At 34.7% G+C, this 17,686-nt stretch overlaps 1 protein-coding gene across 3 annotated transcripts in view; it reads left to right on the top strand.

The window, feature by feature from the left end:
• Positions 1 to 17,686, top strand: part of RALGAPA1 (Ral GTPase activating protein catalytic subunit alpha 1) — a 178,440-nt gene that overhangs the window by 2,214 nt on the left and 158,540 nt on the right. For all 3 annotated transcript variants that reach the window (XM_007464829.1, XM_007464830.1, XM_007464828.1), the window contains exons 3-8: positions 2,196 to 2,253; positions 7,963 to 8,006; positions 9,437 to 9,614; positions 11,887 to 12,002; positions 15,107 to 15,245; positions 16,267 to 16,475. In XM_007464829.1, coding sequence (XP_007464891.1) covers positions 9,515 to 9,614; positions 11,887 to 12,002; positions 15,107 to 15,245; positions 16,267 to 16,475 — 564 coding nt within the window. In that variant the 5' untranslated portion in view covers positions 2,196 to 2,253; positions 7,963 to 8,006; positions 9,437 to 9,514. The remainder of the gene's footprint in view (positions 1 to 2,195; positions 2,254 to 7,962; positions 8,007 to 9,436; positions 9,615 to 11,886; positions 12,003 to 15,106; positions 15,246 to 16,266; positions 16,476 to 17,686) is intronic.

Raw genomic sequence — 17,686 nt, 5'->3', positions numbered from 1 at the left:
AGAGGCCCGCATAACGCAAGGAAAAAAAAAAAAAAAAAAAATTATAAATAAAATGATTTCCTTTTTCTGGAATAAAAGGCATCATTATGTAATATCAGCATGACATTGGATTTATATTCTGCTTTCTTCTGTGTAGTTAATAGTATACATGATTTCTTTCATCTTTATATGACTGAATAAAAAAGATGAATATATTGAAATTTACATTTTATATGGGATTAAATCTAAACTATAACTTAATAGTGATAGTTTAGGAGTACTTTTGAGTGGTTCACAAACTTGTCTTTTTAATTTTCTATAATTTTATCTCTTTCCACACCGCCATAAATATAATTATACAGTTGTTGGCTAAGTATGAGAGAAATAGGAGGGCAGAGGTGAAGAAGTTTATGTATCTCATGTGGGAATAGCATCTGTCTGTGAAGAACTTTATAATGTCTTCATCATCCTCTTATATGAGAGGGACTAAAGAAGATTATATCAAAAGGAAGATAGAGAAGTGTAAAAACATGCATACTGTTCTTTGAACAGAATAGTATAAAAGCACAAGTTTTGGAAATAGGCATATGGAAGTTGGAAACTCCGTTTTTCCTCCTTCTAACCTAAGCACATTACTTAGCCCATTTCTTTATTTTTCAAATGAGATCAATGAGCACTCCTTTTAGGATGGTTGTGAGGATTAATGAGATATCATTACATAAAGTGTCTAGTGTTTGGTCCTTATGAACATTCAATTAATGGTGATTCTAAATAATTATAATAGAGCTGCAATAATAACAAACGCACACAAATGTCATTCAGCAAGCAGATGAGTGTTGAGAATGTAGTTCAGCAGCATAATAAGGCAGCTGTTGAACTAGAATAATCCACACAGGTGCAATATATAAAGGAAAATAAAGACAAAATTTTGAAAGTATTATATGTAAAAAGTGTTTATTCCCAACTTATGGAAGTCTGTATATGTTAGCTTAACTATAGGGCTCCTGAATCTTAAAATTTTGTTCTCATACCCATAGCCATCATAACACAGAAGTATCTTTGGGTTCACGTGAATTAATTTAGTACAAGTATTTGATAGGATTTTTGTGGAAGCAAAATATTTTCCCTGTAAGATTTATCAAAGTAAGAGAAAGAAATGCTTGGAGTTCGGGCTTCCCTCGTGGTGCAGTGGTTAAGAATCCGCCTGCCAAAGCAGGGGATGTGGGTTCGAGCCCTGGTCTGGGAAGATCCCACATGCCATGGAGCAACTAACCCTGTGTGCCACAACTACTGAGCCTGCGCTCTAGAGCCTGCGAGCCACAACTACTGAGCCCGCATGCCACAACTATTGAAGCCTGGGCGCCTAGAGCCTGTGCTCCACAACAAGAGAAGTCACCACAATGAGAAGCCCGCGCACTGCAACAAAAAGTAGACCCCACTTGCCACAACTAGAGAAAGCCTGCGTGCAGCAACAAAGACCCAATGCAGTCAGAAGTAAATAAATAAATTTATTTAAAAAACTGCTTGGAGAGAAAACTTCACAAATATTAATATCTAAAAGAATTTAAATCATATCAGTAGTATCCACAATGCAGAAATTCTAAGAATAGTAAATGAGCATTTAAAAATATACTACCAAATGTAAAATAGATAGCTAGTGGGAAGCAGCTGCACAGCACAGGGAGATCAGCTCGGTGCTTTGTGACCACCTAGAGGGGTGGGATAGGGAGGGTGGGAGGGAGACGCAAGAGGGAGGAGATATGGGGATATATGTATACGTATAGCTGATTCACTTTGTTATAAAGCAGAAACTAACACACCATTGTAAAGCAATTATACTCCAATAAAGATGTTTAAAAAAAATATATATATATATATATATTAAAGTTAGTATTTATCCACTAAAGAGAAGTATACTTACTTTTCACATCATAGTAAAAGATAAATTTCATTAATTTCCTGTTCCAAGTCTTTGTTAGTATAGCTTGTTGTTTTCTGGAGTTTTCAAATACTAATCAGTGTGCTGGCACTGAAGTAGTGCCAGTACCATCAGATTATAGCTCAAAGACTATTTTGTATTTGTAATATTGTCTTTTATGTAAGAAACTCTTAAAGGCTTTGTGTAAGCTCTTTGTTTAATTTTTCACATTGCTCAAGATGAGGACGTGTTACTTGCTTTTCATACTTTTCTTTGTTTTATTCATATTGATTTTTAGAAAATTTTACAACTTCTTCCAGAAAGAATTCATCAGCGATGGCAGTTTCATAGTATTGGTAAGTAATTTAAATATGTATTTCATATTTGAAATAAATGATAATATATGAAAATACTCTTTAATGGGTTGGTCATTATTTGAAATGAATTCATAGTTTATGCTTTAGTAAAAACAAAATAAAGAATACAGAACTAGGCTTACTGGGAATGTAAGATAAAAACATACATGAAGGATTTCCAGTAAAAGTGGCATATTAAATTTCTTTGATCCACCTGTTCATTTACTCTGAATATGTTAGCAATGATGATGAAACTATAAAGCCAAAAAAATAAAAGCAGACTCAGCATCAGAATAAACATTCTGTAATCAAAAATGGAAGAGAAGATAACAAAGTGCCACATAGAGCGAAAGCCATGGGTTCCAGGTTTGAAAGCAAGCAGTGTATTAATAAAAAAGGAGGGAACTGCGTTTAAGCTTACTGCTTGAAGAGACGAAGTAGAGCTTCCCAGATCATGAAATGAAGCTGAAAGGAAAAAGGGGAAAGAAAAAATAAGCAACCTTGCTGTGTATTACTGTGAAAGACCAAGTAGGCAGGAGGTCATAGACTTTATCTTACCAGGAGCTAAGCCAACATGCTTGCTGTCTTGGAGTCTGTTTCTTTAACAATCACAGCATCACCACAGGACTCTTGAGCTCTCATTGCATGACATTTTTTCCCCCTTGGTTGAAAAAGGAATCTGCAGGTAGGCAATTTCTGGCTGTGGTTCAGTGTCTTAATGATGACAGGGCTGATTGGTAGTGATTCTCATGACCCTTCTCTTGTGGTGAATATACAGATGGCCACCACATCTACATTGTTGAAGTAGAATGTTATAGGCCTTGTATTCATTTGTAAAAATTGTATTTTTTTCTCTTAAAAAAGAGTCATATATTTATTTAGAACCTACAATTCTTAGTTATAGCAAATGAAATTTCTGAGGCTTTGAAACTGTAAGTCATCCCAATTAGCAGTTCTAGAAACAAAAGGAACTCTGGACATATAGGATGGATATTGATGTAGGGGCTAAAAAAACCACAAAATTCTAAATAATAAAGCCTTTTAGAATAAACTTTTTAGATAAAGCTCAAGACTAAAAATGATGTACCCTTAATACATAAAGAACTCTGGCAACTCAATAATAAGACAAATCAATTTTTTAAATAGGGAAAATATTTGCATAGTTATCACACCAAAGAAGATATGTGAATTGCTAATAATCATATGATAAGGTGCTCAACAGAATAGTGAAATCCTATTTTTTATTTCATAATCATTAAAATGTCCTTGAAGGTTGTCTGGGAAGAAACTTTTTTGAGACAGCTGAACTTCTAAAGTTTATTATATCTGCTGAGGAATGTAGTCTTCTATTTCTGAATGACCTTTGTGCTATCTGGTTCTCATGATTAATAATATTCTAGTAAATGTCCAACTTGAGACAATACATAAATGGTCACTTTTCTTTGTCACCCAGAGAATCCTAAAACTCTGTTTCCTTTCTTTTTTGTCTTGTATATATAGAAAAATAAATCAGTGACTCTAGTTGATTTTTTAAAAGTAGCTTTTTTGAGGTATAATTTACTTAGATAAAAATCACTCATTTAAATAAATAATTTATTATTTTTAAGTAAATATTTAGAGTCACCACAGACTATTTTTAGAACATTGCCATTACCCTAAAATAGTTCTTTGAGCCCATTTACAGTCAGTTGCCTTTGCCACCACCAATCTGCTTTCTGGCTTCAATAAATTTGTCTTTTTTGGACATTTCATGTAAATGAAATCATACAATTTGTAGTAGTTTACATCTGGCCTCCTTCACTTAGCATATATTTTTTTTCCATATTATAGCATATATAAGCATTCCTTTGTATTGTCTAATATTCTGTTGTATGGATATACCATATTTTGTTTATTTACTCACCAATTAATGGACATTTGCATTGTTTCTAGTTTATTATAACTTGTTCATTTTATTTGTTTTATTGTAGATTCCTTTTTTCTACGTATAGGATTATGTCAACTGCAAATATAGTTTTACTTTAAAATTTTTAATCTGGTGCCTTTAATTTCTTATTTCTTTTTTGTTTATTGTTCTTCTAGTACATTAGTGAATAAAAGTGGTAAAAGTAGACATCCTTATATTATTCCTGATGTAAAGGAGAAAGCATTCAGTCTTTCACCATTATGTATGATGTTAGCTATTTTTTAAAAAATTTTATTTTCACTTTATGTTTGAGGAAACTGAGGCTCAGGGAAGTTAAGTGATTCCTCAGGATCACACATATGTCCTGGCAGAATCTAGATTCAATGCAGAATCCTGTTTCACATATAAATAAGTATTTATGTTCCATCCTGTGTAATTCTCAAACCCTTTGTTTTCTTCTTCAGTGCTTCCTGAAGATCATTCTTCCCTGGTGATGTTAGCTATTTTTATAGATACTGTTTATCAAGTTGAAGTTCTCTTCTGTCCTGTTTTGATGAGGGTTTTTAATCATGCATGGGCATTGTATTTTGTCAGATGCTTTTTCTTCTATTGACAGGATCATAGGCAGCATTATTAGTGGTTTTGTCATTTATTCTGTTAATATTGTGCATTTTACGAATTGCTTTTCAAATTTTAAACCAACTTTGCATCCCTGAGATAAATCCCAATTGGTTACCATTTCTATATAGTCTTTTTATTATATTGCTAATTTTAGTTTGCTAATAATTTATTAAAGATTTTTGCCTCTATGTTTATGAGGGATATTGAACAATGTAGTGTTCTTTTGTGAGGTCTTTGTCTGGCTTTATTATCAAGATAATAAGAGTCATGTACATAGATTGGGAAGTGTTCCCTCCTTTATTTTCTGAAAGATTTTGTGAACAATCGATACTACATCGTTTTAAAATATTTGACAGAATTCACAAGTAAAGCCATTTAGAGTTGGGCTTTTCTTTGTGTGGAGATTTGTAATTGCTACTTTATATTCCTTTTTTGAGTCAGTTTGGATAATTTGTATCTTTCTAGGAATTTGTCTATTTCATTAACTGCCTAATTTGTTGGTGTAAAGTTGTTCAAGTTACTCTTTTATAATAATCCTTTTCATTCCTATAGGGTCAGTAGTGATGTCCCCTCTTTCATTTCTGAATTTGGTAATTTGTGTCTCTTTTATTTTATTGACTTGTCTAGCTAAGCATTTGTCATTAATGTTGGTCATTTCAAAGAACTAACTTTGGTATTGTTGATTTTCTCTAGTCTTTTTCTGCTTTCTATTTCATTGATTTCCATTCTAATCTTTTATATTTTAAAAAATCTTGCTTGCTTTGGGTTTAATTTGCTTGTCTATATGTATTTTCTTAAGGTGGAAGTCTAGAATATTAATACCTTTCTTCTTTTCTGATATAGGCATCCAAGGCAACAAACTTCCCTGTAAGCTTTGCTTTTAGCTTATCCCATAAGTTTTAGTATGTTGTGTTTTCATTTTTATTCAGTTTAAGCTGTAAGTTTTAGTATGTTGTGTTTTCATTTTTAGTATGTTGTGTTTTCATTTTTATTCAGTTGAAAATATTTTTTTGATGTCCCTTTTGGTCTCTTTGATCCATAACTTATTTAAGAGTGTCTTTGTTTTTTAAATTTTCAAATATTTGATGGTATCACAGATTTCTTTCCGTTGTGATTTCTAACTTAATTCCTTTGTGGCCAGAAAATATGCTTTATATGATCATAATCTTTAAAAATTTTTTGGAACATTTCATGGCCCAGAATATAGTCTCTCCTGGAGAATGTTCCAGTATGCTTGAGAATGTGTATTCCATAGTCATTTTAAATATTAGATTAATTTATGACAATGAAGTGATTATTGAAGAACAAGAAAAAACTCGAAAAAATGGAATCTTATACATTATTCATGGATGATAGGCTTGATGGTATAAAGATAACAGTTCTCATCCAGGATTCCTGTAGTGACTTTTTATTGTAGCCCAACAAGTTTATCCTAAAATTTATATGGAAAATCAAAGCCAAAGCAACTTGGAAGAATAACAAATGGGAGAGAGAAGATGGTATTGTTGAATATTACTATAACCAATAACAAGATGTATTATAAAGTTATAATATTAATAATTAAGACAGTATCATTGGTATGACAGAGATGGACAAGTAGACTAATGGAAAAGGACATTAAGGCCAGCCAAAGACCTAGGCTTATATATGGAAACTTGAAATATGATTGAGACAGCATTTCATTTCATTATAAAATCTGAAAAGGTACTACAGTTGGTTGGGGAGGGGAAATTCTGTTATTGCCACACACAGAAATAAATTTCTGATGGATTTCAGGACTTAAATGTGAAAAACAACACTTTAAAAATTTTTGATGAGACTCTTTGGTTTATCTTCATAACTTTAAAGTAGGGAAGTATTTCTTTAGACACAGTAAGTACACATAAAGAAAAACATTGGTGAATTGACTGTATTGAAACTTAAAACTTTTGTACATCAGACGATACTACCATCCCAGTCAAGAATACATTTCCAATTCATAGACCTGACATAGAATTAGTAGCCAATATGTGTAAGGAACTCTTATATTAAATGAAACAAAACAAAATAACCCAGTTTAAAAATATACAAAGGATATGACAGGCAACTTGCAGAAACTTGAGCAGCCAAATGAAAAAATGTTCAGTGTCATTAGAAAACATCAAATGACATTACTGAGATATGTAACACTCAGACTGGCAAATATTAGAGCATCTGCCAGTGTTTTGTGTTGCCAACAATGTGTTATCACAATTATCTCATACGCTTCTATATATGTAAATATATATATTATATATGTATTTCATACATATATGTTATATATATAATCCTGATGTTACTAGAAAGAATAAAAATGCAAGATTAGAACAAATAGCTGTGGAGGAAATTTTGTTACTGGTATAAGTTTTAAACATGGAAACTAATTCCAAATATTTTATGGATTTATAAATAAGTAGTAATAAAATAAAATTCTTTTGGAAATAATTAATACCAAAATCTGGATAATGGTTTTCTCTGGGGAAGGAAGGAGGAAAATGACTCAGGATGGGTTCACAGATGGCTTCAATGATGCTTGTAGTGTTACATGAAACATTATAGATAATGTAAATAAGTGAAATTTTGAAATTATGGGAAACATGGGACTGTGTTTAGATTTGTTCAGACCAAATAGTAGACATCTGGATGTCTGTGAATATTATTTCATTATATTATTGTAGATTTGAAATATTGTATAATTCAAAAGAAAAAGGACTATTAAAGATCGTTTTGAGTATTTTGAAAAGGAAAATTAGTACAATGGAAATATTTGCTAAGAAAGGCTAGAGTTATAGATGTTCATGTGGTTAACTAAATGGAAATTTTTACAGTGGTTTTTATTTCTATTAGTGATGGAGAAATTATTTAATTATATTCTTAGTCTAAGTAAAAGATACATGTAGATTGTTTTCTTACATGCAATTTTGGGTTTAGGGTTTGTTTTGATAGGATAAATCATGTTTAATTGCGATAAACCATGTGTTAAAAACGGTGACTTTTTATATGCCCTTCTGTCCAAGATTACGGCCAGAGGGATGTTCAGGTCACCAAGAATAATTTGGAGGTTGCCAAGGACTTGTTTTTAAAGTATTTTCAAGTCTGACCGAGAACTCTGACATTTAGAAACAAGTAAGATATGAATGTTTAAGATCATGTTTTCTTTTCAGGATTGATTTTAAAGAAACTGCTACACACAGGAAACTCCTTGAAGGTATAATGTAATTATATTTCTTTTCTATAGCTTTTTAAAAACTGAGTAAAGCATTCAGTCAATTGCTATACTGCCTACATCAACTTTTTCCTAAATAATTTTGAATAATCTTCAGTTCCCGTAATCGAAGTGAATTCACTTGAAAAACAGCAACATAGTCAGTATGCATGAGGCTGACCACGCTATTGAAAAACTTTTGTAGTTTTACCACTGCATGGACTCATTCAGCAGAAATGACCTCTCCATATCCATGGCTTCCACATCCATGCCATCCATGCCAGTTCCATGTAAGGGACTTCAGCGTCTGCTGATTTTGGTGTCCATGGTGGGGGAGGTCCTGGAAGCAACACCCCCCTAGATACCGAGGGACGACTGTACTTTGCTCTGTGGTCCCCAGAAGACAAAAAATATTTAGCCATTCAACAAATTATTCTTCATTTTATCATAGCTATTGTTAGATGTAGAGGGAAGTAGTGCATCTATTCCCTAGCATCTATTAAAAAATGATTTTGTTTCTTTTTTTTTTCCCCTTTTCATTATCTCATTGTGCTGTGGTAAGAAAAGCTACCCAGTCCAAAAGCATCTTGGTATAGGTTGGATAAAAGTCTCATATAGTAGGTGCTTTCGGTGTCAAGGCTTGGGTATAGCAGTACATAAGGGATAAGCTTTCCTACATCTTTGTCCCGTTTCTAACTAAAATGTGAGGGTGGCAGCAGTTGAATAGCTTTGGCAGTGGCTGTTTGCAAAGCTACCAGTGAGGTTAGGTTACTGAAGAACTTTGTGTTTTACTGGGAGATTTGAAGTTTCTTCTATTTTCTCCTCTTCTCTTCCTGGAAGAGCATTCCCTTGATTTAAATATGTATTTTCTGTGTATGGGGCATTGTTCTAGTTGCTTAAAAATACAGTAATAGGCCAGAATTCCTGCTTTGCCCTTTGGAAGCAAATTAAGTAAATGAGATAATTTCAGACTGATAATCTTTTTAAGGTCAAGAGCATTGAGTTAGCAGTGTATCAGGATCCCCATGACCATTCCTCCTTTTACCAAACTCATTATAGCGAGGAATAGTCATTGCCCTCTCTCCTTGCTTCTTAGATTAGAGTGGTGACGATGGGAAGGAGGGAAGTAAATAAGAAGGAAATGATTTTGACTTTTTACAAATGGAAATTATAGCATAAATAGATTACCTGATGGCTTTAAATAGAGACCAAGTTATTTTGTTCAAAATCCATAAATTTAGATTTATAAATAATGAGGGTTCAGTAAATTGTCATGGTTATAATTCTCTCTCTGTCTCCCTCCTTCCTTCCTTTTCTTCCTCTCCTTTGCAGAGTATCATTCGGTAATCATCTTCTAGAGAATTTTGGCCTGAAAGGAAGAAAGTATTTCCATTTTAAATAAAAATACTGTTTTTCATTTTATTTCATTTTAGATTAGGCGGGAAGGTGTTCGTCTTTTCTTATTATGGTTGCAAGCTCTTCAGAATAACTGTAGCAAAGAACAGCTTTGGATGTTTTCATGTTTAATCCCTGGATTTTCAGCACCACAATCTGAATATGGACCTCGAACTTTAGATAATCTCATTAATCCTCCACTCAACCTTCAAGAAAGTAAGATTCATAAGATCTTTTCCATCATTAATTTAAAAATTTCTGTGTAGTTTGTTAATAGATATTTTTAAATGTCTGTACCTTTTAAAACAAAATTATTTAATTTATTTATTTTTGGCTGCATTGGGTCTTTGTTGCTGCGCGTGGGCTTTCTCTAGTTGTGTCGAGCGGGGGCTACTCTTTTTGGGGAGCACGGGCTCTACACACGCAGGCTTCAGTAGTTGTGGCACGCAGACTCAGTAGTTGTGGCTCGCGGGCTCTAGAGTGCAGGCTCAGTAGTTGTGGCTCGCGGGCTCTAGAGTGCAGGCTCAGTAGTTGTGGCGCATGGGCTTAGTTGCTCCATAACATGTTGGATCTTCCAGGACCAGGGCTCAAACCCATGTCCCCTGCATTGGCAGGTGAATTCTTAACCACTGCGCCACCAGGGAAGTCCCTGTACATTTTTAACTGGATAATCCAAGGCCGTGTTTTTAAATGTAGGTTTTATAAAACCAAACTCACAGATACAGAGAAGGGATTGGTCGTTGCCAGAGGGGTCGGGGGTAGGGGTTGAGGGTGGACAAAATGGGTGAAGGGGATCAAGAGGTACAAACTTCTAGTCATAAAGTAAATAAGTCATAGGGATGTAATGTACAGCATGGGGACTGTAGTTGATAATATTTTGCAACTTTGAAAGTTGCTAAGGAAATAAATATTAGAAGTTCTTACCACAAGAAACAATTTTTTTTGTAATTTTGTATGATCACAGATTGGGGTGATCATTTCGCAGTGCATACAAATGTTGAATCATTATGTCATATGCCTGAAACTTGTATAATGTTGTATGTCAGTTATACGTCGGTAAAAAAGTAAATAAATAAAAATTTAAAAAATAACATGTAGGTTTTATCATCCAGGTATAATGAGACCAACAGATCAGGAGATGATTGCCATTAAAAAGATAGTTTGTTACTCATGTTCCCAGGAGGAGCGGGTGTGCCACACTAGGGAGGGTGGCGACACAGGGAAGCACCAGGGTTAGTCGGGTGTGGTGGGGGCTTGAGGGTAGGGGTGGGTATCTTGGGCAAGAGCCCTTCTGTGATTTCTGCAGGCGGGAATGTGTGAAGCAGGGTGAGCAAGTTGAAAACTGGCTAATTTGGATAATTTTAGCAGGCTCTGGGGCATAGGGATTGTCTCTGGTTGTCTGGTACTTAGCCCTGGGGGTCATTAGGTTAGGGAACTAGTAAGTAACCCTGAGTGTGAGAGCCCAGCAGAGGAAGTGGTAGAGATACGGGCTCCCGGTTGTTTGGTTTGCATATGAAAGGCAAACTCTCTGGCCCATAGTTTTCTCTAGGAATTAGCTATCTCTGGGAGGGGCTATCTCACTAGGGCCTGCAAGACTCCTGATATCAAAGTATTAGAAACATGTTTAATACAGGCCATTTTACATTTACATTTATCTTTAATTTTGAATTTTCGTGTATCAGCTTGTATCCTTGAGTTAATTTGGATGTACATTTACGTACAAGTATGTTTTACTTTGTGCAAAGAGGACTAAAAAAAATCCATCTCTGGGCTTAATTACTTGGCTGCTGTTTACTGGGAAATAGGTTTAGGGACCTGCCTATGCTAAACCAGGTACTGATTGTGTTGCCTGGGAAATATTTAAGAAAATTTAGCTAGTTGTGGGTTGATTTTCTTGAATTTGCTTTTGTTATAATCAGTGTTTTTGAATATATGTGAAAAGTTTAAAAATGTGAAAGTTTCTTAGTTTACAAGTGGACTTTCATAATCAAGAAACTAAGATGCTAACTTCTCTCTTTGAGAGGGAATTAGTATTTCATCCTTTTAATAAAGGGGCTACCTTAAAGAGTAAGCATGGTCATTACCTAGAGTAATCAGATTGTTCTTTAACTGATGAATAAGCACATTATTATTAATGTTTCTCATCATATTTATGGAATTTTGTAGTGGACACTCTTAATCTGAATTTTAAAATATCACAAGCAATTCTTTTTCAGGTGAGACATTCACTCTTAATCCCTCAATGTCTGTCCATCCCTGTGTCACATTTCCTCGATCAAGGGTTCATAAAACAGTTGATTATTAAAGTTTATGGTTTTTGTGATGGGCTATCAGGATGACCTCAGATTTATTTCAAATTTCAATCATCAGAATGTTTTCAAGCAGTATTCTTTGCTTATCTGTTTTGTAGTTACATTTTATTTGGGCCATATTATATTGTTAAATTTGTTTTGTAATTATACTAAACTTTTCTTTTGTCTTCGGATAGCTCAAGTCACTATAGAAGAAATCACTCCGCTTGTCCCCCCACAATCAGGAGATAAAGGACAAGAAGATCTAACAAGCTATTTTCTTGAAGCACTTTTAAAATATATAGTAATTCAGGTATGTGTCATCTTCTTTTATATCACCCTCCTTACTATCCTGTGGGTAATTCATTTTTCCCCCTCTTACCATTATTCTGTCACAGTAGATATTTGCTTATTTTCCTGAAGGAGAAGTAACAAATTTTTACTTTTTTTTAGGTAAATAAATTTATTTATTTTTGGCTGTGTTGGGTCTTCGTTGCTGTGCACGGGCTTTCTCTGGTTGCGGCGAGTGGGGGCTACTCTGTTGCGGTGCGTGGGCTTCTTCTTGTAGTGGCTTCTCTTGTTGTGGAGCATGGGCTCTAGGCGTGTGGGCTCAGTAGCTGTGGCACACAGACTTAGTTGCTCTGTGGCATGTGGGATCTTCCCGGACCAGGGCTCAAACCCATGTCCCCTGCATTGGCAGGCAGATTCTTAACCACTGCGCCACCAGGGAAGTCACAGATTTTTACTTTTTAAAATAGATGTTAGTATACCCTTCCTGAAATAAAAATCACTGGAGAGATTATGGACCTCTTAGAAAGGGAGCTGAAGAGAGAAAGTTTTATAGTAGACTCTTCATGTGTATATACCTTCTTATGTGAGCCAGTTGGATTTACTTTCTAATCTTTTCATTTATAATCAGCAGCTATGGTACTTTAAATGAAAAACTGTTAGATTTAGGGATCAGTCTGCCTAGAGGCAGCAACTGGGGAGGTGGACTAAGGGTGAGGTGGGGGATGGGGGAATGTAATACATTTAATCCTACTTGTACTTTTAAAATTTCTAGGTGCGTGTAGTTTGTTTTTTTTTGTTTTAAAGACTTATTTATTTATTTATTATTTATTTATTTATTGGCGGCATTGGGTCTTAGTTGTGGCACAAGGGATCTTCGGTGAGGCATGCGGGATGTTTCGTTGCGGTGCACGGGCTTCTCTCTAGTTGTGGCGTGAGGGTTTTTTTTCTCTCCCTAGTTGTGGTGCACAGGCTCCGGGGCGTGTAGTTTGCAGCTCGCGGGCTCTCTAGTTGAGGCGTGCAAGTCAGGAATTGTGGCATGCAGGATTAGTTGCCCTGCAGCATGTGGGATCTTAGTTCTCTGACCAGGTTTCGAACCCATGTACCCTGCATTGTGAGGCAGATTCTTTACCACTGGACCACCAGGGAAGTCCTTAGGTGCATGTATTTTGTAACGTAACCTATTAATCTCTATATATGAAATGTGAATATCCTTATTGATGAAAACACTTTTAGCATATACACATTTCTTGTAACTCTTCCAAACACAAAAGTTCCTTGTGCCTCAGAAACAAACATGTTGTTAATTTGGATCCTGAACGAGATTGCCAGGGTTTGAATACTGACTCTACATCTTACTGATAATGTGACTTTTGGCAAATTACTTAACCTCTTTGTGCTTAAGGTAGAGATAAAAAATAATACCTATCCCATTTTGGTGTTTGGGGCTTGTAATTAGTGCATAGTACTTAGAATAAACAAGTGCATGACATATAGTAAGTATTCAGTGGTGGGTAGTTATTGTTACTGTGATTATTACCAGTTTTTCTTTAAAAAAAAAAACTTTTGTACTTCATATGGATTTTTAAACTTGTTTTACTGATTTATTGAGATACATTTGACATACAGTAAACTGTAATGTTTGAAAAGTACAATTTGATAAATCTTATTACATGTATACAACCATGAAACCATCACTACAATCAAGATAATGAACATATCTATCACCCCTAAAAGTTCTCAGATCACTTTGTAATCCACCCTTCTCTACCTGCCCCGCCCCCCCATCATCCCATCCCCAGGCAACTTCTGTCTGACTGCTTTCACTATTGTTTGCATTTTCTGATAAATGGAATTGTATGGTACCTCCTTTTTTTTTTTTTTTTTTTTGGGTTTGGCTTCTCTTTTTTTTCAGCATAATTATTTTAAAAATCATATTATTGTATGTATCATAATTTGGTCCCTTTTATTGCTGAGTAGCTTTTCATTTATGATGTGTTATCCAGTCACCTGTTGATGGTAATGTGAGTTGTTTCCAGTTTTTGGCTATTACAAATAAAACTGGTATGAATATTGGTAAACAAGTCTTTGTGTGAATATAAACTTTCTTTTCCCTTGGGTAAATACCTAGTAGTGGAATGGCTGGGTTGTATGGTAGGCATATTTTGACTTTTTAAGACACTGCCAAATAGTTTTCCAAATGGTTGTAGCTTTTTGTATTCTACCAGCAATGTATGAGACTTAAAAGTTGCTTCATATCCTCACCAACAGTTGATATGGTCAGTCTGTAATTTTAGCCATTCTAAAGTTAGTGTGTAGTAGTAGCTCACTGTGGTACACTCTGGGCCTTTACTATCCCCCTACTTACATATCTTCCTCACCCTACTGGAATTTTCACACCCTGTATTTTACAACTGTGTCCCTTCTTGTTTACTCCCCTCTACACTTACGGATACTGTCCTCACCCCTCTCAGGCTCTGAGTCCCCAGTGGGCTACTGCCTCTGTTATACCTCCTTCATGGATGCCTCCTGTGGTCAGGCTCTGATCACCTGCACTTGACTGCCACTATTTCATACCTTCTCTTCCTTCCTCTCACATATGCCTATTTTGTATGACTTTTAGGCTGAATTATTCAGGAAGTGGGAAAGAGGAAAGAACATTAACAGCTTTGTCAGTAGTAAAGCTGAGTTTTAAGTCAGCTTTGACAGTTTTCCAGAGCACATTTTAACTTACAAGATTTTTGAAAGATAACATGTATCCTTGACCTTTGAACAATATAGGTCCACTTATACACAGATTTTTTTTCAATAAATGTGATCTACAGTACTACACAATCCACTGTTGGTTGAATCTGCAGATATGGAGGGCCGACTGTAAAGTTACACGTGGATTTTCAAGTGCATGCGCAGGGTCAGCACCCCAACCCCTGAGTTATTCAAGGGTCAACTGTATAATGCATTTGCTTGGCACTAGACCACTTTTTATATGTACATACACATATATATTTAGCTATATATCTTTGCAGTGTAACAGTTTAATTTATTGCTTAAGTAACCTTTTACAAGGTTGTTTATAACAGCTAATAATTCTTTCTCTTGGAATGATTCTAATTGTTTGTTTAATTTTAGGTAAAAAGTTTAGAATGGAAGAACAAAGAAAACCAAGAAAGAGGATTTTCATTTTTGTTTTCACATTTTAAGAAATATTACTTGCCTTATATTTTTCCAAACATCTGTAAGGAGAATAGTTTATATCATCCTGTACTTGGTAGGTAGTCTTTGGAATTTTCTAAAATATTACACATAAGAATAAAAGATTCCTCAGTGTAAAGTTAGCATTTGTTACCTGCAGAAAACTGATAACATTTAGTTTATATTGATTAATTGGAGATATTATACCGTGATTCATACTGAAAGTGCAGTTTTATTAGTAGAAAGTTTTCATTGAGAGTGAAGAGATTTTTAAAAAACTTAGTCTCTGGATATCACCTACTGGAGAAGTTAGCCTACCAGAAATATTTATGATTATAAATTAAACTTAATTCTAATGTTTGGTATGATCTTTTAACCATGTTATAAATATTTTCAAAGGTCCCTTTGGGTTCAATTTCTATATCTTTTGCAAATTCTGTGTGAATAATTACGTTGTCGTATATTCTGATCATATCTTGTCCAGTATTTAGTGACTGTGCCAAAGTGTCTGTTGGAATCTTGAAGCTATAGCCTCAAGGACAGACCTGGGTTAGATGTAGACCTCTGCCATGTATAGAAGGCATTGACAGCCTGTATGTGGAAGTGTCCTTTTTGCACAAAGATGTTTCTGTTTTAAGCTCTACCAAGATTAGGCAGCTAACAAGCTTAGGCAAAGCCATTAGGGCTAGTAGAAATGATTTAAATTAGAGTAGCAAACCTTCACCATTGGGAACAATATTTGCTTTAAAAATAATTTTGCTGTAAAAATTCTCATACTTTGTATGATGTCAAAATATGTGTTTCAGACTTAGGTTAATTGAAGTAAGGTCTCATTAATTTTAAATGGCTCTGGAAGTTTCTTTGTACTTTTAATGACTTTTTAGTGATATTTTGCAAAAAGACATGTTTCCATATATCAGCTGTATATGGTTCAGTCTTCTAGATCCCATGCTAATATCTAGCAAATTATTTTAAAATGTACAAATTCTGTTTCTTAAACCAGAACATTATCACAGTGTTTTCTCAAATATTTAAAAACATAGATTTATCTAAGCATAATTCCTTTCTTATTTTGGTTTTCGTTTTATTTTGCATAGATATCCCACAGATGAGACCAAAGCCACATTATGTCATGATAAAGAAGGATGCTGAAACCAATGAAACAATCTATTGTACAAAGGAGCCTTTCATTAAGGCTCGTGTTATTGTCATTCGTTGGCTGGTTTCATTCTGGCTGGAGCCAAAGCCACATACAGGACCTCATATTCCTGGGATGGAAGGTGAAGTCTTGCCAAAGAATATTCAGGTAATACACACATAGAGTAAGCTTTTTTTTTTTAATAAATTTATTTATTTTATTTATTTATTTTTGTCTGTGTTGGGTCTTCATTGCTGTGCGCGGGCTTTCTGTAGTTGGGGTGAGCGGGGGCTACTCTTTGTTGCGGTGTGCGGGCTTCTCATTGCAGTGGCTTCTCTTGTTGTGGAGCACAGGCTCCAGACGTGAGGGCTTCAGTAGTTGCAGCACGCAGACTCGGTAGTTGTGGCTTACAGGCTCTAGAGAACAGGCTCAGTAGTTGTGGCGCATGGGTTTAGTTGCTCCGCAGCTCGTGGGATCTTCCTGGACCAGAGATTGAACCCATGTCCCCTGCAGTGGCAGGCGGGTTCTTAACCACTGTGCCACCAGGGAAGCCCTAGAGTAAGTTTCTTAAAGTTAGACATGGCTTTAGGGATTTGTCCGCTGATTTCAGTTGCCTTAGTTGTAGAACACATTTAAAACAAATAATAATGGTATTTTCTTTGTATAAATGTATTTTATAAATCCGAATTTTAACAGTTATTATAGAACCAATAGTTTTCTTAATAAAAAAATAAAACCTGTAAGGTATAGAAGATAATTTCAGTCACATACAAGTCTCAGCTTATTTCTATATTTTGTTAATTGTAGAGTACTAAAAACATCCTGAATTGTACAAATAAAAATATTCTGAATTGTGCAGATTCTTGAAGTTGGAAACAATTTGCAATCAAATGACCTTCATAGTTCATTTTAGATTTCTAGGTATTCAGAGTGCTGTTTTAAAGTCCTGTCTCCATCTCATGTCACCTCTTTTCACGAAGAACACTGACTCTAGAAACGCAATGTAACGTTGCACAACTGTATGATGGAAGGACTAATATTTAAAATTCTATTATTTTTAGTTAAACCATTTCCCTTTTTTTCACACTTCTTTTTCACTTTCCTCTCTCTATGTGTGTTTTTTCCTGAAATTGTCTATATTGCAGTGTTTTTTAAACTATTTTTGTTTTCCTTTTCTCGGATTTCCTCATTTAGTTTTAAAAAATATTTTATATGTGTGTGCTTTTTATACAACTTCTTAAATCCTTTAAAAATTAAGTGGAGGTATAAAGTGTGTTCAGAAAATTTGACTTATATTCCCCCTGGCCTTTTATTTATCTGTAGCAGATTATATGATGTGTTTTCCTCAAAATGTTGTTCTAGGTTCTCTGAATTTTTTT

The sequence above is a fragment of the Lipotes vexillifer genome, unplaced genomic scaffold (genome assembly GCF_000442215.2).
Source record: "Lipotes vexillifer unplaced genomic scaffold, Lipotes_vexillifer_v1.1 scaffold324, whole genome shotgun sequence".
Lineage (NCBI taxonomy): Eukaryota > Metazoa > Chordata > Mammalia > Artiodactyla > Lipotidae > Lipotes > Lipotes vexillifer.
This window is presented reverse-complemented; position numbering and strand designations above follow the sequence as displayed.